The sequence below is a fragment of the Adiantum capillus-veneris genome, chromosome 6 (assembly GCF_014529385.1).
Source record: "Adiantum capillus-veneris isolate H3 chromosome 6, ASM1452938v2, whole genome shotgun sequence".
NCBI classification, from domain to species: domain Eukaryota; kingdom Viridiplantae; phylum Streptophyta; class Polypodiopsida; order Polypodiales; family Pteridaceae; genus Adiantum; species Adiantum capillus-veneris.
This window is the reverse complement of record NC_140936.1, coordinates 154,635,432-154,662,995: the sequence shown is the minus strand read 5'-3', so window position 1 is coordinate 154,662,995 and position 27,564 is coordinate 154,635,432. Positions and strand designations below refer to the sequence as shown.

Sequence of the window (27,564 nt, the reverse complement as noted above, 5' to 3'; positions counted from 1 at the left end):
TTGTCCACAATAGAGAGGACGCCACTGAACTCATCCACTCCCTCTTAATAGAACACCAACTTCTTCCCAAATTCCTGTTTTCTTTTGCTGCGATCATCCAGATGATGTTCTTGGATGGCCCATCAATCAACTTCCTTATCCTTTCTGGCTTCCTCCCACAAGAGGGTGTGCTTCTTCCGGGTCTTACTACACAAACAATTGTCTTGTTAAACAATAAGGGACCTTTATCCAAGATTCTTGCAACATCGGAGTCATCCTTGAATCTAACTTATCAGAAGCCCTTAGCACAGTATGAAGCTACTACAATCTTCATATGATACCGTAAGAGGGATAAGACAAGGGTTTCCCAACTTGAAGAATCATGTTTTTGTGATATATCCATTAAAATAGCTATTTTGAGAGAGCGTAGAACCTAGGCTCAACTATCTTATAAAGAGATTGATACTTAGATATCAATGGCATGCATGGTGGTGCACTCACAAAAACAAAATCTAAGAAAGTTGAAGAAAAAATGTATTATACCTCTATTTTGAGCACTTCAACTTCAACTAATATAGATACATACAGGAGCGAGCACATCACCTGCAAAGAGCGCTTATAATAAATCATGTTGTCGATCAATTGTCTACATACTCCAATATAGTTGAAAAGCTGGTGGGCACAATTGCAAATAGGGTAGGAAGGGCTACCTCTTTAGGTGCCAATCCCTCGCTCCACTTAGTTGTGCAATTATGCACAATAGATATCATATTGGCTATTGTGTAATTCTTTGCCTACAAAATGTGGACTCCTCGAACGGGTACACAATGGTGTGTAAAGGAGATTACAGATGAAGCTGAGTTGACCACAACCATGCACCTTCAGCAAGCGCTACCTAAGCTCTCCTATGTCCAAATGACTTGGGATGATTGAGGAATGATCTTTAGTTGAGAATAAAAGTACAATTTGGGGACAATTGTGTTCATAGGGTCAAGTAGGTGTACTAGGGCTAGAACTTGTGCCAATGTGAGCCTCACACTCACGATGAGTGTGTAATGCCAATTTTGTGACAAGCTAATCTTTTTTTTAAATTTGGGGGGAGGGGGGGGGTCACTATATGGCACGGCTCCAGCCAGGGGGGATCTATGGTGGGAAAGAGAAGCGAGAATCGCAATGCAATCTCAGCCATCCGTTAGATCGATGAACTAGGATATGGTGAACTAGGGTGGAAAAGTGATTTGCACGTCTTTTTAGGAAGATTCTTGATCAATGATTGGAGGTGAACTAGGCCTAAAAAGTAGATTTGCACATAATCCAAGGACAGTTAAGGGCCAGTCACGATTACTTTGAGAAGACACATTTTAAAAAGCTAAAGCTTCACATTGAGGGACTTTAATGTGCACGTATAGTGAGGAGAGAGAGCTTTGAAATTAGTGAACTAATAGTAAACTAGGGTGAACTAGAAGTAAACTAAGGTTTTCTAACTTTATCATAGTGAACTAGGGGTGAACTAAGGGTAAACTAGTGGTGAACTTAGGGTGGCCTGAGAATGATTCCCAAGAGCATGGATTCATGGAATGTGGGTTCACAGAGGTGAACTAGGGATGAACTAGGGGTGAACTAAGTATGACAAGAAGTAAACTAAACTCAACTTCCTTCAATGTGGAATCACTTGAAGACCATGCAGGCATATTGGAACTAGAATTGGAGAGTGACTCAAGCAGTAGTAACACATGTGATCAAGCTAGTGACTCTTTTGAAGGTGATGAAGTCATCTTGTGGAGGACATAAATAAGGCTACCTTCCTTTGATCCACTAGCATATGTTTCTCCTATTTTCTATTCTTTTGAAAGGAGTACTTATGAGTTGATGAAGAATGTGATTAGGGATGACACTTTACTCACCTTGGAAGCTCTTAAAGCTTGTGATACTAGAGGGGTGCTAGATTTGGGTAGATGGAGAAAAATGAAGAAAGGCTTGTACTTGGGACAATCTAAAGGTGGCATGAGTTATCTTTTTTTACCCTCATCATCTCCAAAACTCAAGATATCTTATCTTGAAGAATGGGAGAACATTGTGCAAGGTTGCCACACAAAGGGACATGGACAAAATCACTTGGGGATAGAGGATACCATTAAAAGGATCAAGCTAGAGTGGTGTGTGGACATTAGAAGACATGGGATTCCACTTGCCTATGTGAAGGACCTTCTCAATGCTTGTGAGTGTAAGAGATGGAAGGAATACTTAGAGGCATGCAGCAGTGCCAAAAGAAAGCATACATATGTGCATCTTTTGCATCACAAAAGTGTAGATGTATCAGAAGTAAAAGAAGCTTTGGTGGATATTATGGTTGAGCATAAAGTGAGGCTTGTTATGGTCCATTCCAGTAAGAGCTGTGGTATCCCTAAGACCACTGTCGAGCACATTTGTCATAGAGGTGGACAACCCCACAATAAAGGTACCAAAAAGAGGCTTAGAAAAACAAAGAAGTGTGGATGCCCTTTCAAAGTCAAAGTAGAATATCTTGATGGTAACAAAAAGGCCTCCATTTTGTTGTTTCCTCTTCATGAAGGACATACCCTGGCAGTCGTGAGGATTTATACCACTTACCTGTCCATCCAAATGTGATTGAGTGTTGTATGGAAGATTTTTTTCATGTTGGCAATGCACGAAGTGTTGCAAAGATGTCCTTATCAAAAGAGCAATTACATTATGAACGGCCTTCTTGTGTTGATCAAGTGACCTTCATAGTCTTTTTATGATACACAAGGAAGTTTCAATGATTTCATTTCAAATACAAAATCAAGGTATTTATTGGGCTATCTCTTTGACTCAAATACACGATGTAATTTCTCATGGTGAAACTAATACATTTTAGGTATACTTCTCCTTTTGTGCTCCAAGGAAAACTTTCTAAGGATGATTGGACATGTATGTTGATGGAGGCTACAATGCTAAAGAAGCAGGGAAAGGTATCCATAATATTTTCAGTTTCGTTTGGGAGAGTTGTAGTGACCAAAAGTTGTTTTTGCATAGTGAAAACATGCAAGTGTGCTACTACCAGCCTTACAATCCTCATGCAACAAATGACATTGAAAAGCCCTTTATTCTTATCGTTCAAGACCAATGGATGTTGGAAATGGCTATGCAATTCTCTCGGCATAATTCATGGGCTATTGATAGCACTTTCAAGACGAATGCATTTGGGTTACCACAATATGCCAATATCTTGCCAAACCAACATGGCGTGGGTATTCCAAATTGGTTTATGATGTGCTCTAATGACCCAGGCTCAGACCATGAGAGGATAGCACTAGAGATAACATTATCTACAATTCTATCTAGAATGGGGAATGTTCGACCTACCTCCCTTGTCATTGACAAATCTCAATTAGAGCTTGAAGCATTCTCAAAGGTCATCTGGAGATGAATATTGTTGGCATTCTGATGAAACGAGACCCCGTGAGCAACGTTTTTGCCACATTATTGTGTGTTGGTTCCACACAAAGAAAGCATGGGTAGAAAATCTTATTTCAAAGGTTTTTAGCCTCTTCTGTGTGAATGCCATGCATGTGTGGGTCCTTATGCACCTTGATAACCAACAGTTCTTGTATATGTAGGTACCAAAGGAGCTCCAAGATCATCTTTATTCATCAATGACAACACTTATGCATGCCTTCAAACGAGGTGGAATTTGAGAATCGCTACCAAGCACTTCTTCAACACTATGCAGCTCATGGTAATGTGCAAAGGTATGTGACAAATGGTTGGTGTGGATGTGACTGCCCATGCTAGCGCTGAAGATGGCCTAAGTTGCCTAAGTTTGGCCGTTTATTCAATTATGGAAATGTTGACACTACCAACTTAGTGGAGCAATTGTGGCAATACATAAAGTATACCTTATTAGATGTGTGGATCAATAGATCTATTGTGGATCTCTTGCATGCTATTGTGGGTGATTCAACAATTGGCTTTAGAATGGGTGGTACTTTATTGGAGTTCTTCAAACAAAAACAAGAAATAGGTAAGACAAGCCCTCGTGGATTTATTTCTCTCTTTGTTATGAAAGAGGGTTCTTAAACTTGATTTCTTTTGGTATTGTTACTCTAGTTGACTCGGGCCACTACAACATATGGGGCTCTTCAAAGCACACACTACGTGATTACATGGTGGGGATAAAATACTACCGCCGTACGAGGGTGATCCTTCCACCTTGGAAATTGTGAATGAGATGACATTATTATTCAAGGTTCGAATTATTTCTAATCCAAGCCAGTGGCATCATGTGAGCATGCAATGCAACTACTGTGATTTCCCAGATTGGGCAAGCGGGTGTAAACACCTATATGCACTTCACCTATCATAAAGAAGTACTTTCCACCCTTGTATCCCTTCGTTCCAACTGTGGATAATGAGCATGCCGTTGATAAAGATCTCCTAAACACAGAAGATACCGATAAATATTTCATGGACAACTCATTTGAGGATGGGGCTGATGATAATGAGGTCTTGAATTGTGTAAGCGATGTCAGAAGCATACTCACAAGGATTGAAGAAGGCTTGAAGGACAATGATCCGGCTCAAAATGCAATCTTATTACGTGAACTTAACATTTGCAAGGATATCTTACTAAAGACCTTGCCACCGAAGGTGATTGAGATGCCTATGAGAGGAAGTATGCGGCAAATACAAGCACATGTGCTCGGGGGGTGCACTATGTAATCATGTTAATGTATAACGTGAGTTCTAAAGGAAGGGTTTTAAAATGCAAAAATTTTAGGCAATTTAACAGAGATACATTAAAATAAGGGGTCATTTTATTCATTCAGACATGTTAAAAGAGGGATTTTTTTAATAACCCATGAACGCACGTTATATAGGGGAGTATTGAATGGTGAACCCCCCGAGCACATGCGACTCAAACAAGACTTGGGCATGGGAAGAGGCCACAAGAAGTGGAGCCAAATATAGAGGTTTATGAAGTAAGGACATCCCAACCAAAAAAAGCGAGCTCACGTAACTGGTATATTGAGAAGGAAGCATCAACGTGGCAGGTCTCGGGTTAGATTTCATGAGACACCCCAAATTTGGTGTCCACATTGCTACACCAAAACATTCAAGGTTGACCCTAGGGTTACCATTACACATGCCACTTGCCATGCATTATTGCCTTTATTGGCACGACATACCCCGACGGATGGAGAGATCTACCTAATAGATAAACATGTGAGGATATGTGATATCCAGCAAATTTAGTATGCAAGATTATTTCTTGTACATCGAGAGAATCCCCAACTGATGAGAGAGACTTCACATTGGTTCAAGACAATGATGAAGTTATCCATGATGTGTTTGCATCCCAATGGAGGCTTGTGCTCGTATGATGGATCCATTTTGGCCATGTATATTTGGTTTAAACTTGGTTTACATCTATTTTGCTTCTAGTTACACTTGTCTTGATAGTCTTGCACTCAAAATATGAATTTACATTTGGTTTGCATTTGGTATACCCTAGGAAATTCTGTGGTGCTCACACCAAATCCACCCCTAGTTCACCTCGAGTTCACCCTTAGTTCACCCCTAGTTCACTTTTGGTTCACCATTGTAGGCCAAAACCCATGCTCACCCCCATTTCACCCTTATTTCACTCTTAGTTCACCCTTAGATCACCCCTAGTTCACTCTTAGTTTACCATTGTTAGGCCAAAACTAATGCTCATCCCTAGTTCAACCCTAGTTCACCCTAGTTCATCCCTAGTTCACCATTGTAGGGCCAAAACTCATGCTCTCGAGAATCATTCTCATATTAGGTCCCTAGTTTATGCCTAGTTTACCCTTAGTTTACCACCACTATAAGGGCCAAACCATGCTCTCAAGAATCATTCAAGATTTGGTCCCTACTTCACCCCTAGTTCACCCCTCGGGAACCATTCTCACTTTAGGTCCCTAGTTCACCCTTAGTTCACTATTGCAAGTCCCGGGAATCATTCTCAAATTTCCTCCCTAGTTCATCCCTAGTTCACTTAGATTTCCATCCTAGTTCACCCTTGGATCACCTCTAGTTCACTCAAATCTCACCCCTAGTTCACCCTTCGTGCACCCCTAGTTCACCCCAAGGTCACCACTTATGCATAGTTTGCATCCCAAATGGAGGCTTGTGCTTATAGTTGTCATGTAATTTGAAATTACCTTAGTTCAAGTATCACTTGCTTATATTTTATAGCAATTCCTCGTTACCATTTGAGTCTTTCACCCCTACAATAATTGGTCTACCAATTTGCGTTGATCACCCCATTAATAACCAAGGCATACTCCATACATGGTCACGTGACTCTTGGAAAGTTCACGATCACTTTTTCTTGCTTTTGTCACCAACAAATGTACCTACCATAAGAACGTGAATCCAAATAGATTGCATTATTGCAATAGCACAATCTTCACTCACAAGGTTTTGGCAACAAGTGCACCTACCTTGGTCACTTTTAGAGAATTAGAATCGATCTTAACAAATCACTCTTACCACACATGAAATAGACAAATTAAACCACTTTTTGGAGAGAACATGATGAGTTAGATCGCATAAAGAACAAAATTTTACATAAAACTCCATCATATAGCATTACATTATTTGTAATTGTGAACTCCGATCACTCTTGGGAATTTGGAATCAGCCTTGATATATCCCTCTTAATACATACAAAAGGTAGGCAATCGATAGCTAAAGTAGATGCATGGAGAGACATATTGGAGGATACAAGATGGATTACATTGAGTAAAGAACAAAAACTTTACATCAAAACTCCATCATGTGACATAAAAGACACTAGCATATTATACACTATGCTCTCATAAGATCTCAAAAGTTACATCACAAAAGTTTTACATAATATGAAGCTATTTCCAACGCATGAGATCAAAAAGAGATGCTACATAAATATTTTAGTTTAGAGTGTCCAAAACACATCATCCTTGCTTTCCATCAAGTCCTAGAGAATTTTTGCTCCAAGCTATAAGCTCCTCTTTTAGCCTTTGAACACATTGTTGCTTGAACCAAGCCTTTGTGAGCTGCACATCAAACATAGAGAGTTAGTGAACCATGTAAATCACTAAATTAAGACCATCACATGAAGTTAAGTGTTTTTTCAATGAAAAACATTTACATACCCAGGTATTTGATCATTTGCCAAAGGCCCCAGTAATAAGATGATTCATATAAGCCATCACATAAAACCCACATAGGCATTTGGTTGACGAGGAACCTAAAGACATGCATCAATTTTCAATAGTACAAAATTATATAAATTGATCTTATTAAGATGAAAACACATGCGTATAACACTTGAGCCATTGACACACCTCATGTATTTCTAGTGGTGATAGTCCTTTTCTTGGTTTTTCCATGAACTCTTTCAAACCCTCGTTCAAACATTTGTGAGATAGAATCTCAAGAACCCTACAAGGAAAGCTCTTAGTTCCAAATCTCACCCAATAACCTCTATATTCCTTACCACATACATAACTATAAACACTAGCAAGATAGGTTGTGCCATTAGAATCCAGCAATGAATTGAAGTACATGATAGCATGTGTCTCCCATGGAAATTTGTCAAGTGTTTTGAAGTGATTGTTGAAGATGACATAAAGGACCCAATGATTCCTTAAACAAGACATAAATATGTAACAAATTAAGCATGACAACCAAAGGTACATCACATCACTTTCAAGCTAAAAGAAAATGAGTAAAGCATACCTACTAACTATTGGTAGAAAAAGGAACCAATGTTGAGACATATCTGAACCTTGCAAGTAATTCTTGATAACTACAATGTCTTCATGGTGACGTAGTGTAACATAGTCATACCATAAACTATGCATGAACCAAAATTTGTCTAAAACCTCTTTTGGCAATGTGTTTTCTATCCAACTATCACCATAAAAATCAAAGACATTGCGTTGAAAACTTACATAACAATGACATATTTTTGAAAGCATTCAAATGAGCTTTAAACTATACTTACATCATAAACAAGTTCATTGTTCTTGTGGAAGCTTTGGCATGGGAAATATCTTCAAGCATTTTCATGTCCACTTCCGAAATTATATTAGATCGATGAGTGAATTGGTGATCCACTTTCAAAACTATATGTCAAAGCAAATTCATACATTAACAAATGATAGAGAGTGATAAATCTTTAGAGGATGGTAATATTCACCTTGCCTGTATGGACTCATTGCCATTACTACTACTTGCTTCCAAGTTAATTCCCCCGTTGCTTATCACCAAAAAAAGTGGCATGTTGCCTTTGCAAAGAGGAGAGTCACTGATCATTTGGATTTGCTTTGACGAACCAATGGTCACCCGAATCTGAAGTATATTGACAAGATCAAGAGAAGCTAAGTAACATTACCTACTATATGCATGATTTAGAACCTCCTAACATGAACAAAGCTTTACCCGTTTCCCTCTTTGAATGGACAACGAATTTTCAAGCAAGGAAGCACCTAACAGTACGGGAGTACCCTCTATGAAGCTTCTTTTTTTCCCTTACTTCACCGGTGCAAGCAAAGGACCATGACCATCATCCAATGTGAGATTTTGCTACAAGACATGCAACTCATTTAATACCAAATTAAAAAACCGCATCATACCATACAAGTAGTCATTTAAAATAACAACACTACATGCGACATACCGGAGTACAAGCTTGCTCAATATCAACTTTCTCCTCTACTTTTTCCTCTTTTTTATGGTTTTTTTCACCGGGATTACGTTTCTAAAAAGAGACCAAAGCGGAAAGCAAAAAACAACTTAATCCTGATAAAATTAAAACGTGATGGTTGGGATAGAAATGCTTACATTCATCATGAAGCCCCCATCAATCCGTTTTTGTATACCCGCCATGCGGGCATCTTTTGTGCTCATGTACTCCTCTAAGGCATTGGCCATTTCTCTTTCTACAAAAGCTTCTTTCGGTCCTTTTGCTAGCTTCTCACTCTCATCGAAAGCATTCTATTTTCGAAGCAAGGACTTCTCTCTCCCTTGTAAAAACTTTGATTTGTTTCTCTCGAATGTATAAGCCGCATCCGTGAACCGCACCTTTGATTGCTTTTCGTATGTGTTTGCCTTTAACGAAGTCCTATTCATCAAGCCTCGACCCTTGCGTAGCGGGATATCACACTTGATGCCCGAAGATGGTCCATCATGTCGATCCTCTTCTCGTAACATATTTTGTTAGCCTGGCACTCTTCCGTTGCAATGCATTGACGAGTTTTTCTCCCATTGTCACGCACAATTTCGATGTAGAGGAGCCTCACATCCCCCATCCCCCATCCCCCATGATTGTTTGTTTGTTAGATGGGGATCTTAATATCAAGGTTGAAAGATTGAAATGCTCTGTAATCTACTGAGCATTTAATGCTCTGTAATCTACACAGTCACTTAAGCTTTAGGAGGGGGAGGTTTTGCAATGGACTTAAGCTTTAGGAGGGGGAGCTTTCACTTAAGCTCTGTTTTGCTACAGAAAACGGTGCTAGAAGGAGGGGAATGGAAGGCTAGACATTGTCCAATGGAGAAGCTTTATTTCAATCAGTTAGCAGTTTCGATTGAACTTTTCGGATGAATATTCCATCACAAAGCAATTTATTATGGGGGGTCCTCTTTTGGGGGCCCACTTTTTAGTGGGCCCTCTACCCTAGACACACTCAAGATCCAATAATGGTATACTTTTAAACAAATCACCAACCAAAAACATAAGCAAGATTCTAAGAATATGCTAAATTTTTGGTCTGTAAATTGGTGGATAGTATCAGAGGTCAAACTTTTTCGTCTTGAGGATTGGCGCCTTTACTCTATTGCATTCATCAATGTGGTTCACTTATTACCTTAAGTGTATAATTGCCCGAAATTCTACCTTTGAATTGCTGATGAGGATCTTCCCACCAAAGATGAGCTCTCTATTATGAGTCTCACCTGCTCTCTCTATCTCTCTCTCTCTCTCTCTCTCTCTCCCCACCCACCGACTCACTTCTCTGTTGTACAAACAGGTTGGCGTTTTTCCCTGCTCTCACAGACTCTTTTAGCGCTCTGCTTGACCAGCAGAGCTGTATGAGTATTCATTGGGTAACATGGTTTTGCCGAAGACTGTTTGAAAGATAGGAATCTCTCTCTCTCTCTCTCTCTCTCTCTCTCTCGTGCACACATAAACGCACATGCTTATGTTGTGTCCAGTGTGTATTTCGTTTGGCCTTGCGAAATTGCCATTGCCTTACCAGGGACGCATTGTCTGCTACTGCCATGGCTTACAGCATAGCGTTGTCACCATGGGGCGACATTTAAAGTCTTGGCAGAGGAAAGCCACACACACACAATTTACACACAAACACACAGACTGACTCTCTCTCTCTCTCTCTCTCTCTCTCTCTCTCTCTCACACACACACACACACACACACGCACTGATCGTCCTTCATCGCTCACATGGGCTTACAGAAATATCACGCCCACTTCAGCTGCATTGGGTCGCTTAGCAGGTGAAATCTCCATGTCAGCTTGCCACCCACAGTTTAACGTTCTGCGCACGCCCATATGTGCCCAATCTGCTGGAGCTTCAAAGGCTGATGCAAATTGATTACCCACAAATATGGGCTGCTTCCCGGTTCAGCAACGGCGACACAGAGCTAAACACAAGCTGTCGTCAGCTGCCTCATCATCGTCTCTTGTGCATCCATCTCTCAAGATTCTAAAAGAGCTCAAGACTGGGGGTCTTTCTTCTCAATTGAACAACGGTTGCAACAGCAATGGCAGAAACAAAGCAATGAACCATTACCGCAGTGCACCTCACAGTATTGTCACCCCATATACTCGCGCTAGGGCCGCATTACGCAGTGCATCTTCTAAGCTTGTGAGGCCTAACACGAGGGCATTGGCGTCTTCATCCTTTAGTAAAGTCCAGATTTATCATACAGAGGTAGAAAGAAGAGGAGGTGAAGAGAGATCAATTATTTCACATTCAGCTCCTCTTCTACCATCTGCAAAGGATGGGAATGAAGCTACTCCTTCTGCTCAGTTATTCCCACTTCCCCCACCACCTTACACAAGAATATCCATGGCAGCTCCGTCTGAGGATGCATCTTTGCAGTCAATGTCCTCTACAAGCTCAGGATCGTCATCTTCATCATGCTCTTCAGCACCCTTCTCTGGGTGTGCTGTATCTGCCTATTCACAAACTTACAAAAGCTATGACAACCCATTGAGTGCTCGCTCCTGCTCGAGGACCAATGCTGTAGACGCAAAGTTGCCCTCTTGTTTTGCTCAGCCCTTACCTCGGCCTCCTGCTTCGGAGATGGGTACGTCGCTCAGAGAATTCTCATATGATGAGCTGGCTGGAGCTTGCCTGAATTTTGCAAAGGAGTTTTTCATAAGGGATGGAGGTGCTGGGCCTGTGTTTAAAGCTCTGGTGAGGCAAATTTTGGATCAGGAGAGTGCGGTTGACATTGCGGTTACGAGGTTGAGCAGAGGGCATTTTCATGTAAGAATGGCAACCTGTCTGAATTGATTTCAACATTGGTAGTAGAATGTCATTCATTCATGATGATCGTTCTGGGGTAGATTTGGCATAGCGCATCTGGTATGTGTGGATATGTGCACGAACATCATATATGTGCAGACATCATTGAAAGCCTTTCTGTATGGCTATGATGGGCAGACAGGGTTGTGAATGCATGAATGTGCTGCTTTGCGCACACTGGAAATGATGGTTGTGTCTAAATCAGCATTCAACCCAAGACAGAAGAAATTCTGTGCAAGTTAGGCTGAGCTGAGCTTTCATTGATGCTGTTAATGATGTATTGCACATTATTGGTGATGTAGTGGAGCACAGAAGCCATGAATGATGTCGGTTGCTTTGATTAGTTTGTAGATAGCTTACTGTGGATATGTAAGGGCCCTTGAGGCAAATTCTTGTAGACATTAATGCCTTTGAATTGATTTGAGCTCCCATATGTAGTCAAGATTATGTTTCCATTTTTTGGACTGTGGAATGTTATACCTGATTGAGGTGTTCTTGCATCTGTCTGTGTAGAGTTTCAAGAAATGGAGGGCTGAAGTTGGAACGCTTGCTCGGCTTTCACACCCCAATATTTGCAAAGTGCTGGGATTTTCTAGAGAGGACCCTTCAGCACTGTCTGACAAGGTGGTGAGTGTCCAAAGAGAGAGGCTTCTGGTGTATGAGCACACGTCCAATGGGAGCTTGGAGAGTTTGCTCTATGGCAGGAAGGGTAGAGCACCTCTTGATTGGGGCACTAGGGTCAAGATTGCTTTGGGAGCAGCTCAAGGTCTCGCTTTTCTCCATGAAAGAACACCCAGACAGGTGAACCTCTTGCTTTTGTTCAGTTATTTTCAGGTGATTTGTAAGCTCTTTAGCAAGAGGATTACAAAATCTATTGTTGAGAAATCTACCAATTGGGCTAGCAGAACTGGAGGTGGGGTAGTTACCAATTTATATTATGGAGTTATCGTTCAAGGGGGACATGCCAATTTTCTTTCAGCAAGAATGCGAGTGATGAGCCAGAGCTGAAGGAAGAGAATTGCTTGGTTGTAATTAGAGCTCACAACTTGGCATAGAGACTGTTGGAGAGAGGCCATTTGAAAGGTTACAGTTGAGTAGGATAAAAGTTTGCTGTTTGGGAATTTTGCTGTATGTTGCGGAAATTCGCTGGTTGGCTTGCTAAGCATGCCCATGTGAAAATTGAGATGTGTCACCTTGCTTAATGCTCTTTTGAATGAAGCACTAGGGGGCCAAAATGCACATAGCACAGGAGAGGTATACTTGTGTGAAGGCTCCTTGGGGCACATGAGGGATCTCATAACATTTGGAATGCAGAGTTTGAGCTACTCATGGTGATGAGTCCAGATGGTGCAACTTGCAAGCTTTGATTTGCTGTGCATGTGCGCGGTAAAGTTTTAGAGGCATAGTTTTCCCATGCTCTAACATCTAGCAGTTCTGCAACCTCAGATTGTCTACAAGAACTTCAAAACGTTGAATATCCAAGTGGACCACAACTTCAGTGCCAAGTTGTCTGACTTTGGGTTTGCAAGGACTCCAAAAGAGCTACCGTTTGAAACCCCCGCTCGCTCTCTGCCACTGGTAAGCACCACAATTATTGTCAAATGATTGCAACATTGCTATGGTGTTTTTTGCATTGATCATTGTTACTGTGTAGGATGATGCCTATGCGGCGCCGGAAACAAAAAGCTATAATGAAGTAACCCCCAAAAGCAATGTATGGAGCTTCGGAATAGTGTTGCTTGAGCTCTTATCAGGACGGCAGAATATGGATGACTTCTTTGCAGCCGAGGAAAGAAATCTACTACAATGGTGCCGACCTTACCTGCTAGATCCCAAACGGCTGTATTTGGTGATGGATCCAGAATTGAAGGGAAGGTACTCAACAAGGAAGGCTAAAATGGTAGCTGATTTGGCCCTTCAATGCCTGGCAGAGGCCCCGACCGCAAGGCCTAGCATGCGAGAAGTAGCAACATCCCTGTACTGGCTTCTGCCTACAAGCGACATGCCCGATGCTAAGGGGGATGAAACCTTGCTATTCAGCGATTCTCGTAGCACTGATAAGAGCCACATTGGAAATAGCAGCTATTTGGGCAGTAGCATCCACTTCAAGTATTCAAAAAGCTATAGCCTGGCAAGTGTATTGGCAAGCCCGGCAAGGTCCTTCCCATCAAGCTTGCATTTGAACGAGCCCTTATATAGCCCTGCACGCAATGGCAGAACAAGGTTTAGTGGGTTTCTATCGGGAGAGATTGCAAAGGAGTCTTCTTATTTGTTGGAAGGGGCCAGAGGAGACCATCCTTTTCTCTCTCGATCCTCGTTTCTCACTGGTGAAGTCACGGCTCATGCGGGTGAGCCTCGTCTGCTGAGGTCCTCGTCTACCTCCAAAAAATGACATTTGTGCTGATATTCCACAGTCCATATGTACCTACTCAACTTTTAGTAGGAGCTAACATGTAAAGCAGGCTTTGCCTACATACCAGAATTGTAACCAGTAAGAGAGTGACTGACTGCCTGGGTGTATGCGAGGAAACCTAATAACTGGTGGGTGCGGGTGCTCTATTGCATCACAGCTTCAGTACAGCTACTTATTTCAACCTCTGTAGCTAACCTCCTCAATTTTTTGTTAACTAATTCTTGCATTTGTAGGTGCTTTATTGCATCACAGCTTCAGTGCAACGACCTTCCTCCTTTATTCAACCACGTTTGAAGCTAACCTCCTTGCATAATATGGCTTCATCAACTTGATGTAGGCATGCTTGTTATGTGACCCCAAGTTGTCTCTCTTGGTTTGCAGGCTACATCTTTTCTTCGGTGACGTTTCGGCTTTCTTGGGTGACTTCTTTGCTGACTTGTCTGCCTTCTTGGGTGACTTTGTCGCTGACTTCTCTGCCTTCTAGGGTGACTGATCTTCCAAAGGCATCAAGTTCCAACGACAAAAGGCTTAGAATGCCGGCATGAGGCAATTGTCATTGAATTGGTGGAAATGCTGGACATGTTTGTGAACCTTGATTGGCCTTTCAGCATTTATCTGTATGTTGGCTGCAGTGAATAGCACTCAGTCTTTGTGGAAACCAAAGTCAAGAAAGCAAGTCATAATGAGCATTGTAAGCCAGATATGTGAGCCTTCTGTCTCATCTGTATTTGGTATGTATTCTCACGATCTCGTTTGTGGGACGTATCACAGGCACTCACGCACATACATGTTTCTTTCTGTTTGTTGGCTCTAGGAAGGGAGGGAGTTTTAAGCCTGTTTACAGCAGAGTACCCTTCATGCTTTTTAAGGTACGTCTTCTTTTTCCATCTTTAATCTATATACTATATAGTCTCTCTCTCTCTCTCTCTCTCTCTCTCTCTCTCTCCATAGTTTTTACCATGGAGGACATTGAACCTCTACAGCCTTTTGGATACTGATGTTTCTATTGTCAGAGAGCTCCATTGTCCCCCCCTCTTTTGTATCCCCCCTTTGTATCACCTTTCACCCCATCCCTACCCACTATTTTCTTTTCAGTTCTTTGTACTTTTTGTACCGTTCTTTGTATTTTTTTGTACCCAGACTTTGTATTAGATTCACCACATGTAACCTTTTGGTCTCATAGGTCATTTTGGCCTTTTGAAGACGCTAGTATTACATTTCATTTCATTTCTACTAGAGGGCCCACAAGGGGAGGTGCTTATCCCTTCCAAATATTAGTCATGAAACATGGTCGAGCAAGGGCTGCAAGTTCAAACAAGGCGTCTGGAGATAGATGTTGGTCACTTCGGGGGGGGGGGGGGGAGGGGAGAGAGAGAGAGAGAGAGGGGGGGGGAGAGGTCACCAACGAGTTGGTCTAATGGCAAGGCTTTGGCCTCTTAACCTATAGGTTGTGGGTTCAAATCACCCATTGGGTCCCCTCTAGAGGGACACCTTGTGCTCACCTAGTGTTCATGTTACACTCAAGTGCATCCGCTTCCTCGGGTGGGTCACCCAAGGAGGAGGTTTCTAGCTGGTTGCTACGAGTTCTCTCCATTGTTCCCAATACGCGGTGCATCAATAAGGTGGCCATAGTGATGCCTATTTTGGAGTGTTGTCACATTTGGATGTCATTCATCCTTGAGTGAGCTTGCTCAAGTGACTTACTCACCTCATTTTCTCTAAAATTTGCTATTGGTGCGTCCGATGAAGATGGAACTTGATAATGTCAATGAGGTCGTCACTTTTTAGAATGTGTGCAATATCATGTGGGTTAACAAGAATAAAAATGTATCCTTAATGTATGCAGCAAATTGGGATTGGTCTTTCTAAAAGACTTCCATAGTATTATATATCATGTATATGGGACTATTATTATTATTCATAATCTCTTGAGCGCGTTTGATATGGGGAGCCTTTGATGAGTGACCAGGTTAGGATAAGTAGTTCCTTGATGTTGATACAATGAGCATCCTCAACAGTGTGGCCACATGGGGATGAGAAGTTCCTTGACATTGATGCCAAGAGTATCAAGCATTTCGATAGTGTTATTGAGGAAACATGCGTAAATGTGCTTGTGATTTACAAGATGAATTGCATGATTGCATAGATGTGGCAAAGTTGGAGCATTAGCTTGCTCAATGGAAAGTAGTAATGGGAAAATCCAAGTGTGCAAGATTCATTGACAGCTAATTTTTTAGGGTTCTTCATGAAGGCTTATCCAATGACCCAAAGCAAACAACATGATTTGAGGAGCCACAACATGTACATTGTAGTTTGCTTGTCTAAACGTGCAACTTTAATTTGGGAATCCCCAACAAAGCTATTAGGAGAGGGAAAAAATCTAGCTCATGAGCATATGGCATGGGATATATAGCCCACATGGAGGGCATACCCCTTTAGCTCCCGATTACTTTTTATTGAGCAAAGGAGTTCAAGGGCTAGCAAGTCTCTCCGAGTCACAATGAGAGCAATGTAGACATGAGTCATAGATGCATCTTGCAACCTCTAGCCCACACTTGACGCCCATCTAGATCCTAATCTTTCTCTTCTTTATCGGGGACTCTCTAGGTGATTTTTGTTGGAATGCGTGCGTTCCTCAAGAGGCTCACTTCGCAATGTCCTTGTATGTCAAGGTGAGAGAGAAGAAAAAGGAAACCAATGAGGAGATGGAGCAAGCGAGAAGTCTTTGCAACCATGGACATAGCTATGCTTATCCCTCCCTGGTGCAAGCATTGGCATTCAACCATGGAGGGTGTTATTCACACCTACTTGCACCCTTGGAACATCGTGTTGGAATCGACAAAAGAAGGGCTATCCCAAAAATGGACATCATTGATTAGGTCCTTGCTTTGTGGGTGGGCTATGAGAATAAGCCCACTAATGTGATTGCCTACCCAAAAAAGCACAAGGTTCTTCCATGTGAGTAGACAAGATTTTGGGATGGGAAATTATTCTACCCCATGGAGTAAAGCCATCAAATTCGACGTTCTTGCATGGGTGATTGTTTAGATATACCTCTTTTGCAAAGAGTTTGCACTGCACTTCAAAAATGATTTTCTCAAAAGAAAGGTTTTTGTTGGCGTCCATGTCTTATGTTCAATCATCTATGCGACATATCTAAAGCAAGCACCAAAAGAAAGAAAATCGCTTAATCTTCAAAGACTTGATGCCAACCTTGAGCGTTTCCAATGTTTGAACACTTATTTAACCGTCTAAACTGTCATCCAAGTGTAGGAGGTATTGTATGATGGTTGCTCTATTCGAGTATTGTATTGGTGTTGATTCTATTCAAGTGTTGTGCGTTGAATGTGCAATGAATACAAACCCAATTTTCTCTTATAGGGGTGTACCTTTCCAAATGTTTGCACACTTATTTAATTGTCTAAACTTTCATCCAAGTGTTGCTGAACAATCTTAGTTCAAGCACTATAGGAGTTATATGATAGTGTTTTCTCTATTCAAGTATTGTATTGGTGTTGATTCTATTGACATTGATGCTAGTTTCTCCATGTCAGGTGCTATGGAGCATGTCTCATTCAAGGATAATGTAGGGTTAGAAGTTTCAAATAAGGATAGTTGTAGAGATTGTGTTAGTTCAAATGCTATTGTAGTGGTGTGAATTTATTTGTGGTTTTTTTGCAAACTCAATGATAGTGGTCTTTTTGTAATGCAATGTCAAGACTTTTTAACTGGTTTTGAATCTCAAGGAGGTCCCCTAAAATATATCTATCACATGGGTTCAACAGAAAGATACTTTCAATTTCCCCAAAAGTTGCATTCTATTTATAGAGGGGAATAAAAATAAAAATTATAGAGGGGTGTCATTTCAAGGATTGTCAAAAAAAAAAAAGACTGAATAGGGAACGGGTGTGAGGTAATCTTGAAACTTTTGCAAATAAGTGATTCTCATAGTACCCCTTGAATAAACAAGATATAGTAGTTACATATGGTGAACACCCTGTGCTTTGAATGAAATTTTTTAGTTTAAACATGCAATGAAGTTTCTTTGTTGTTTTGATGGTCTACTTTGAGTGCCTATGCTAAATGGGGAGGCCAAATGACACAATGCATATCCATCTGTTGTAGTGAGTGGGCCATTCCGATGGGGGCTAAAAGGAAGGAATTTAATACCATTTTCTATCAAGATATGGGGAAGCCCATTTGTCTGGGTGTCAATGGTAGCAACATCAAGAAGGGGAGCTTACGATACAATGAATTAAAGGCCAATGTAGAGCATATCTACCTACATGTGATGGGGCATCCATTGCACCACATGGATTTCCTCTTATGGTTTGCAATGTGATTTACAGGCCAATGGACTTTACCTCACGACCTCCACACTTGGTAATAGAGGATATAAAAAGCAGATTCATGATGATCACTTTAGAGGAGCTGCATCTGGCCATGCTGGAGGCATTGATGGAGGAATGTGAGGTTAAGAGGTGCAAACACATCTATAATAGGCCACTCAAGCCTCTCCAAGGACCTCATCCACTAATCAAGATTTGCAATTTGAAGTTAAATTATTCTTGCCAACTGCGTCAAATGGAGCAATAGTTGACACTGAGTCACACCGTGACTATCCTCATGCACCCAAACTCCATCAAAGCCTATGTGTTGAGGGGGGGGGGGGGGGGGGGGGGGGGGGGGGGGGACTTGTCCAATTTGCTATAGCAGAGGTCTTTTTTTCCAGATGCTTACAAGGGAAATTACTACACATTGGATGATACAACTAGATTGACCAATTGTTTTAAGTATTTTCCAAAAAAGTGATTTCTCATGGTGTGATATATAGGTGATGGGAAACCTACATTGTATTCCCTAAATTTCTTCCATGCATAACAAATCACCATGGACATGGATCCACCCGTGTGTAATACATCCATAATACATAGTACTTGCCATTGACACAATTGAGCCTCTTTCAACATTGTGGCACGAAAGCTGTCCTTCAAACTAACTTGCCCAACCTAAAATTCTAGAGGGCACCATGATTTAGATGTAACCCCAATGACTAAGCAACACTACTAAAATTGATGGTTGATGTATTTCCATTTGAAGGTTTCTCGATGTTCGATTTCAAGAAGCTGGGGTTTGTTGATTCATTAATGATATCCTAAATCTCTTTTGTTCATGCATCTTATGATCTAAGCTTAGGTCGCTAACCATTTTTAGCTACTAAGAAAATAATAATATTAATAATTTGAATGGTACATAAGGGAAGTGGTAGAAGCCAAAGTCAAATACTTTATATAGACACCCCCAAAAGTATGGTGTGATGGGTTGGGGTAAGCCCAACAATGGAATATAAGTGGTGCCTAGCTATAAGACTTGCATAATTGGTTACACCAGAGGTCCTTGACACCTTAATGATTTGTGGTATGGATGGCTAGACAAGTTTTTGACCTTGCAGTTAAGTCTGCATGTGTAAGAGAAGTACTCGGATGATGAACCTATTGGGAAGGTTGTACCCCCATGCCATATCAACTAGCATCAGAGCCAAGTTCAAAGTCCAACATCCAAGTCCAAAATTTAAGTTGAAGATGTGACCAAGAAAAAGGTGGACCATCCTTTGAGCGGGAGAAGTGCCAAGATGAACCTCTTAGCCCATGAAGAGTTCATCCTCTGAGTGGGAAGAGTGCCAAGTTGAGTCTCTAATCTCATGGACAACTTCAACTTTTGAACCAATAAAGTGGACCAAGTTGGCACCAAGGGGATCCCAAGCTTGGGTAAGGGAGGCAGTTGTTAGGGTAAGCCCAATGTGTGACATATAAGTGATGCTTAACTATAAGGCTTGCATACATTGGCTAGACCGTAGAGGTTCCCAACACCTAAAGATTTTGAGTTATGGATGGCTATTACTAGTTTGTCAAACCTTGTAGTTAAGAACACATGTGCAAGAAAAATATTGGGATGGTTGACCTCTCTTGAAGGTACACCCCCATGTGATTCAGAAAATATCTGATGAGTTGATTTTAGCAGGTAATGTTAATTACTATCTTATAAACATGATCAAAACATTGCAATCAACTACGATAATCAACAATTAACAAATAACGCGCTTCTGTACTTTGAATCAATGGTTATGTTGATTGTACTTACGCTTAAGTTTTTCTCTTTTCAAGATATTATGATGAATAGAGGGAAAACCCCACTGACTACTTCAACTGATTCAACTTTTGTTCTATATGTGGATCCATCTCTTCCCCTTGACAATGTGACAACTAGAAGTTTGTTCCTTATTTCCACAATGGAGGACATTTGCTTGTCTATTAGGGAGGATTGGTATTTTGAACAATTTTAGGCATTTGGTTTAGCTATCACGTGTAGTTTTACACATCTAATTATTGTCTCAAATACTAGAAAGTAGCTCAAATCATATATTTGTGTGCAATGTACTTTTCATGCAAGTAGGAGCCCACTTTATTGGCTACTTTAAGAGTTCAAAAAATAATCCAATCAAGGACATGGCCAAAGGAAGAAAATTCTCTAGGAAACTTTGCTCATAGCATAGAGAATCACACTTCAGAATTACCCACAAGAGCATTATATAGCTCATATATAGCATCAAAAGCTCAAACAAAACCGTGGGTTTTCTTTCCATTTCAATGGCTCTCATCAAGGCAACGGTTCTACAATGTAGACAAAAGCCACTACCTTGGGAGGCCCAATTCTCATTTTGGTCTTGTTCAATAAATTTTGATCAGTTGGCCTTTTATTTTTTGTTCCAAATGCACAAATCTTGTGCGAATCGAAGCAAAAATTCGTGAGAGCTACGAGGTCGCTTGGCCACACTCAAACCCATGACCTGGGTCACGACAATCAACCAACCAAGCTAGCTCCTTTGGACAGTTGGCAATTTTTTTTAAAAGGATCTATGTAATCAAAGCACTTAAAGTGACACATGTTGTGAGAAGGATACTTTCTTGTATAGCTTGCACCTGTGGACACACAAGGAATTACCCAACATCATACCATGCTATACCATGTTTAAAAAGACAAACAAACAGGAAGCCATTTTGGGCACTGTTTGCTCTGTGAGAGAGGGTTTACAGTGGTGGCAACCTGAATGGTCATACTCATATGTTTATGATTGTAGGTTTTGTGGCTTCCCTGTAAAAAAACCATGATCTTTGGACTGGTATGTGGGATGTTTGAACTCTATGCGTCTGTGGCTCGCTTTGAGCGCATATTCTTGAACTCTATGCGTCTATGCCTCGCTTTGAGCACAAATTTTACGTAATTTTTTTATTTTATAACATATATTCACTCACACTATGTGAGTTTTTTTTTTTTTTGCATTTGGGGGGGGGGGGGGACAAAAACAAACAAGGACGAAGTATATTAGGAAAGGGCCAAACTATAGGTCCAAATATACATTCTAGGATGAGGTGAGCTTGGATATATGCTCATAAACATTAGCCTATAATGCCATGTTAGTCTATGCTCAATGTACATATGCATTTTACCTTTGGACCATATTGACCACATATAAGAAAAAATATCTAGTTGAGGAATTGTGTGCCAAGTTCGTGGTCTCAATTGCAAGAAAGGATCAATATTGGACTATCATGACCAACGATACGATGGACAAGGCAAAGCTTCGCTCTAAAGGTAGTTAGTGGAAAGGGATAGAGGTGCATGACAAACTATTAGCCTCGAGGTGGTCTAGCTTGAGGCTGGGTGGCACGAGGGGGAGCTGGTGCGAAAGTGCAATAGAGCAATAGAGGTAGTAGAATGGGGGGAAGTAACCAGATACTTCCAGAACTCCGTCTAGCATCGGTCCCCTTGATTGCCTAAACCTGTTGGTGTAATTATGAACCCTTATTGGATAGATATTGCCAGAAAGATGAACAATAGAGGAATACAACATTTGATTTACTTTTGGGATTAAAAAAACAAGTGATATGACCAGTTGGCTACCCAATTTCAACTCTATGGCACCGAGAGGTTACTTGTCAACAGAGCTGTAGAAGGCTTGGACAATATTCTACTTATCTGGAATCTAGTTTTGAGTGGAATGCTTGGAAAAGACCCATGAGTATCCAATCCTTTAAACCTCAAAACAAGGGCATTAACCAACCATTAATGCACGAGGCTCACTGGTTCGCCCCTCAAACATTGGAAGAAACAATGGTCGAAAGATTGATGGGTTGAGGTCATGAAAAACATTTGGAATCCACAGTGGCCTCATTTTATGAAGGTATTTTTGTGGAAGGTGCTTTGGGGGGCTTTGCCAACAGGCATCAAGATTCAAGCACGTGGTATTGGGTCCGATAGATGATAAGGATGCAGATTGGTTAGCAAAGAGCTCGTCCACCTTTTTATGGAATGCCCGACGATTAGAGGCTTGGCAGGGAAGGTGTGAAAATGGATTCAAAGAACGTGGAAGATTGGGTTTTTCAAGAAGGATCTATGTCTAGGTGGGAAACAATTTTGAGTCCAACAATTATAATCTGAACTCAAATTGTCAGAAGATACTGTTTTTTCAGCAACATCAGGAAAGCCCGAAACTGCCGAGTTTTTGATAGCAACCTCTGGGACACTAGCGTTTGAGAGATTGTACAAAGAAGTAAGGAGATAATATATGTGATAGGTAAAAGGCAAAACTCGGATGATTGGATTAGGCCAACTCCTGCCATCCGGACAAGCCTTGTTATGTAAAGGACTAGGCTCTTGGTGATTGTACTTCTAGCTAGCTTCATTGTGAGACTCTGATGTAACCATCTGCCCCTCAAGGCTTGGAATGAGCTTGAGGTTGATTGTATAATTCTCGATGGCATTTCTAATACATTTACTCACAGTTGTGAGTTTTGAAAACAAGGTGAGAAAACACGAAGGCGTGCTAAGTTAAGGGGAGGATGAGATTTATGGAGAGTGAGTTTCAATGAGTGCCTAAAATCACATGGCATTTTTGTTGTGTTTTAATATAAAATTATATTATCCATTATACATACATAATAAAAAATGGTTTACCAAATACCTTGCTAATTTGTGAAAAATCCCAAAATACTTCTCAAATTTCAAAAATTCCAAAGTATCCCCAATATTTTATCATAAATTTTTAAAAAACCCTTCAAATTCTTCAAAATCCCCAAAATACCACTGGTTGTGAGGTTAAATATCTCCAAAGACAAGAAAAAATGTAGCTTTTTGTAAGAAGACCGATTCTCTATCAATACAAGATGTTAAAACTAGAATTTGACTTGGTTATGTAGGCTTTGGATATGAATTGCTTCATTATTATTAGACATAATTGCCTTTTTTGTGAGGTAATTTGCGACAAATTACATGCCAAGCATTCAAAAATGGATCTCAATTGTCAAAAAGAAATAAAGATTAAAAAAACTTGAACAATCCAACCAAAATAGATACTAGGGTATTTTGGGGATTTTTTAAACTTGAGAGATATTTCGAGAATTTTCACAAATTAGAGGGATATTTTGGTAATTTATCAAAAGAATAAAGTGAAACGTGCACATTGCACATTATCATTTGCAACCAAAATAAAATAAAAATAAATATAAAATATAAAAAATAAATTGAATAGATTGAAAACTAAAACAAAAGAATATTTTAATGTCTTCATAAAAATAGATTCAATAAGCATAGAAAATAATCAAACAATTTAATGAAATAAATTTTTGTAAAGTCCTTAAATGAAATGACTCTTTATAAATCAAAATATTAAAAAACAAATGTTGAATCAATACTTCACATCATGGATCAAACTCCTATGGATACACTCTTTATTCCTTTGTTTTCTAAAGCTTTTTCGAGGGACACGTTCACAACTAGAATTGAATGACCTTCATCCCATATGGATACTAAAGGCCTTTAGCAAGCCAAAAAAAAAAAGAGACAAATTACCCAACACCATGTCATGCTATGTCAATGTTGCTCAAACAAGGTGAAGAGGCACGAAGGCCTGCTAAGTTAAGGGGGGAATGAGATTTATGGAATGTAAATTTAAATGAGTGCCTACAATCACATGAAATTTTTATTATGTTTTAATATTAAATTATACTATCCATTATAAACATATAATCTCAAGTGGTTTATATATTAGAAAAGGTCCCACTTAAATAATAAAGTGAAAGATGCACATTGCACACTATCATTTGAAAACAAAATAAAATGATATAAAGGGACACATGTCAAGCAAACAAATTTGAACGACCTTCGCCCATATGGATACCAAGGCCTTTAGCAAGCCAAAAATTTGTCTTGAATGTGACTTTCATTATCATTGAAAGACTCTAGACCTTCACTAAATGAATTTCAAAGATGGATGAAAAGTGCTAGAGAGGGAAGTTTTCAAAAGATTTGTAGTAAGGCTGAGAGCTATTTAGGCAACGGTCAGGGATGTAGCTGCTGTTTGTGCATGCGTCTCTCTCTCTCTCTCTCTCTCTCTCTCTCTCTCTCTCTCTCTCTCTCTCTCTCTCTCTCTCAGATGCAACTTCAAAAACTCCCATATTTCTAGGCAGGATTCCATACCCTTCGCTTATACCCTCTCTAGGTTGGTTGTCCCCAAATCTCTCTTGCAGCCAAGATTCCATACTCTGTGTGACTCAGTTGACCAATCTCCTGACCAAGGAGGTGCAATTGACAGTGCAGAGGCATAAGAGGTTGCAAAACTTGGACGGATGTAGTAGAGCCGCAGTATGAGATCAGAGGGGCTGATGGTATAGTGAGAGCAGAGGAGCTGAGACTACAGTCATGCAACCTGGTGGCATCAAATGTGGGAGATGGAGAAGGTGCTTACAACATGGGCAAAGGAGTATGACAAGGAGGACATTGCGAAGGTGAGTGGGACGCAAAGGTAGCAACGAAGCAGGAGCAAAGATGAAGACGAAGCAAGAGCAGAGATGAAGACTAAGTAGGAGAAGGGAATCGTGGCTTTTTTAAAAATTTAATAAATCCTTCTAAGGCATCTAGTTTCGTGAGTGTGCAAAGGGTTGAGCTTCTCAAGGGATCTAGATTGAATCCCATTCATCCTCTTTTATGGTAAGGTAAGGTCCTTCGTAGCAGAACATGTATGGATTCAAAGGCATCTACCAAAAAAATTGTATATAATAAAGAACCTACCAGTAATGTAACATGCCAATAAGATTAGGTTTCCACAATCTCAAAAAGACAAGAACTCCTTTCAAAACATCTAAAACACAAAAGTGAAGGGTAAAAAGTATACGAAATGAAAATCCTCTTGAAATTGAAAAGTAAAAAAACTTCTATTATTCTATTTCTTTATGCAGCTTGCAAAAATAGCAAGCAGCGAGCTGTGTCACACGTCGACAACTTGCTCCTCGAACTTGCACGCCTAGGTCTCTGTGTGTGGATAAGTGTGTGTGTGTGTGTGTGTGTGTGTGAGAGAGAGAGAGAGAGAGAGAGAGAGAGAGAGAGAGAGAGAGAGAGAGAGAGAGAGAGAGAGAGAGAGAGAGAGAGAGAGAGAGAGGTTGCAGATTACACATATGTGGTGAGCAGGAGAAGCCCATATAGGGACGTCGAGACTTTGATTAAAGAAATGGCCCCCAAAGTCGATTGAACAGTTGTCCAGAAGCCAAGGTATGTATTTAACAAGTTTATTCTCATTGAAGTCGGAGGAGTGAGATGAGTTGTTTTTTTTAATCCATCTAGGCTTAGTAACGAGAGAAAAGTAGACAAAACCTTTTAACCTAGCATGGTTAAACGAATCTTAGTTATTTTCTTTAGAACATTCTTCAGTTCCATATCCCCATACAGAGGTATGTTCTCATAACATTGAGTGATGTCAACCAAAACGAGATGGAATATTTTGACTTAGGAGGTTGAGAGTGACCTTGGTAAAGTTCTTAACCAGCCAAAAGGGGTTATAGTATATTTTGAGAGAGTCTGAATTTTTTTTTTGTTTATTTGCTGCAAATAGATTCAAACTCAAAAAGTACAAGGTCAAGGCATATAGTAATGTCTTCAGTAATGCTTGTAAACATACCATTTGAAGCATCAGATATCCATCGGAACTTGTGTTTGTGATGCGTATACATGGAAAATAGAACATGAAGTTTGACTGTTTCAATAGAGTATCCAAGGCCAATAAGATGCCTAGCAACATTGTTGATGACAAAATTAGGGGATAAATTAAGCATAGTAAAGTCCCCATCAGAAAGGTGAGAGTGAGCTGCTTTCCAAGCAAGGGTTTTTCAAATAAGAGTGGGGTAATTGGCGCTTTTATCAAGGCCTACAACAAACCAATTATGTGCGAGCTTTTGAAATTTCAAACCGAGGTCCAATGTGATCCACGTGCTATTTGTAGACAGCTATTGTGCGCTAAGAGGGAGATTTTTTGAAAAAAACATTGTTAAGCCAATTTTATTAAGTCCAGTAGGACTGTCTTCTCCAGTCAGAGAGAATTGACAAGGTCGATTAAGCAGCTAAGTAAAGTTGATAGATCAAGGTACGGGTTTTTTAGAAAACTAGGGATGTGATTCAGTCCTTTTGCTAAGGTTTTTTGGACCATGGTATCATTAATAACATTAAGATCACAAGTGCAAACATGCTTGCCTAAATCACAAAAGTATTTACAAAAATTGCTTTCCTTAATACAAGCACAATCCAAAATAGTAATGTAACGTAAAAAATCATTCTGTGGACTAAACTTTTGATAGGCCGATGATATGTCCAACCAATTAAGACATTATCCAACATTTTGTGGTTGCCAAAAAGTAAGTCAAATCACTCATAGAATATAGTTTTGGGTGCATACCAATCCAAAAGTTCATTCTAGTACATACAATGTATATAGATAAAATCCGATGTAGAGGTCTTTTTTTAGAGACGCATCCTTCCACATGGGCCACAAAATACGTGCAAAGTGACGATGATTACAAGTCAAAGAGATGTTGGATTGGAGCATTTCTACCTCTTCCTCTAGTAGCTGCAAGACTTTCCCATATTAAAGCTGGAGGAAGTAAAAGAAGTGAAAGAATTATTAAGGGTGGTTAAAGAGTTAGGTCTTTTTAGTGAGGGGGAATCCTCATCCTCAATACATTGCTTGGGTAACCCAGTAATGATTTTGACACCTTTGTAATTGGCGTAAAAAGTGAGATATGTGCTAGGCTCATCAGATTTAAGTTCTTTAAGAATATCCTATATCAGCCCACAAAACATGTTAAAAGAAATTTGTGCAATAACTAGTTGCTTGGCATGCCCCCCCCCCCCCCCCCCCCCCCCCCCCAACCAAGAGCAGACAAGGGATATATAAAATTCCACATTTTTCTCTGAAAAGAGCTGATCCAACTGATTGAGAATATACCAAATAGCATGGTCAAACCATATGATATTGGAATCACAAGAGGCTTTAGGGTCAAGAAATTTGCAGGCACATTTAAGATAAGGCTTGTAAACATTCCAAATAGATTCAATATAGAAGTCTAGGTTGCTCTTAGCGAACTCCATGCCTTTGTATGAATATATAACCCTGCATTAGATGAACATTTAGAATGGTCAACAAAGTTAAGGCTGAAGGGAGCCTTGATGAGTTACCCTTTGTCCAGGAACTAGCCTCCTTTCAAAAGTTTGAGTCCACAATC

At 40.3% G+C, this 27,564-nt stretch overlaps 2 protein-coding genes, 1 long non-coding RNA gene and 1 pseudogene across 3 annotated transcripts; 2 read left to right on the top strand and 2 right to left on the bottom strand.

The window, feature by feature from the left end:
- Nucleotides 1-6,910: 6,910 nt before the first annotated feature.
- On the bottom strand, nucleotides 6,911-7,448 carry LOC147456536 (uncharacterized). The gene is made up of 3 exons (XR_015188519.1): nucleotides 7,335-7,448; nucleotides 7,143-7,237; nucleotides 6,911-7,043 (listed from the first exon to the last, which is right to left on the bottom strand). It is a non-coding gene; the product is annotated as an uncharacterized LOC147456536 (long non-coding RNA).
- Nucleotides 7,449-8,187: 739 nt separating this feature from the next.
- On the bottom strand, nucleotides 8,188-9,204 carry LOC147456535 (uncharacterized; annotated as a pseudogene).
- A 774-nt stretch (nucleotides 9,205-9,978) lies between these two features.
- On the top strand, nucleotides 9,979-14,241 carry LOC147456534 (uncharacterized). Its single transcript, XM_086514968.1, has 4 exons — nucleotides 9,979-11,505; nucleotides 12,058-12,345; nucleotides 12,991-13,122; nucleotides 13,199-14,241. Exons 1-4 carry the CDS (start codon nucleotides 10,618-10,620, stop codon nucleotides 13,934-13,936), a joined length of 2,046 nt encoding a protein of 681 aa, XP_086371094.1. The 5' UTR covers nucleotides 9,979-10,617; the 3' UTR covers nucleotides 13,937-14,241.
- Nucleotides 14,242-14,504: 263 nt separating this feature from the next.
- LOC147456533 (uncharacterized) lies at nucleotides 14,505-24,782 on the top strand. The gene is made up of 4 exons (XM_086514969.1): nucleotides 14,505-14,688; nucleotides 14,772-14,826; nucleotides 18,307-18,438; nucleotides 24,614-24,782. Exons 1-4 carry the CDS (start codon nucleotides 14,577-14,579, stop codon nucleotides 24,780-24,782), a joined length of 468 nt encoding a protein of 155 aa, XP_086371095.1. The 5' UTR covers nucleotides 14,505-14,576.
- The last annotated feature ends 2,782 nt before the right edge of the window (nucleotides 24,783-27,564 follow it).

Bases quoted from the DNA above. Each gene is read 5' to 3' on its own strand.
- LOC147456534 (XM_086514968.1), top strand. From the start codon at position 10,618: ATGGGCTGCTTCCCGGTTCAGCAACGGCGACACAGAGCTAAACACAAG. The intron at 11,506-12,057 runs GTAAGAATGGCA...CTGTCTGTGTAG, and splicing joins TGAGCAGAGGGCATTTTCAT to AGTTTCAAGAAATGGAGGGC. The intron at 13,123-13,198 runs GTAAGCACCACA...GTTACTGTGTAG, and splicing joins CCGCTCGCTCTCTGCCACTG to GATGATGCCTATGCGGCGCC.
- LOC147456533 (XM_086514969.1), top strand. From the start codon at position 14,577: ATGTTGGCTGCAGTGAATAGCACTCAGTCTTTGTGGAAACCAAAGTCA. The intron at 14,827-18,306 runs GTACGTCTTCTT...TGTGATTTACAG, and splicing joins TACCCTTCATGCTTTTTAAG to GCCAATGGACTTTACCTCAC. The intron at 18,439-24,613 runs GTGCAAACACAT...TTGACAGTGCAG, and splicing joins GAGGAATGTGAGGTTAAGAG to AGGCATAAGAGGTTGCAAAA.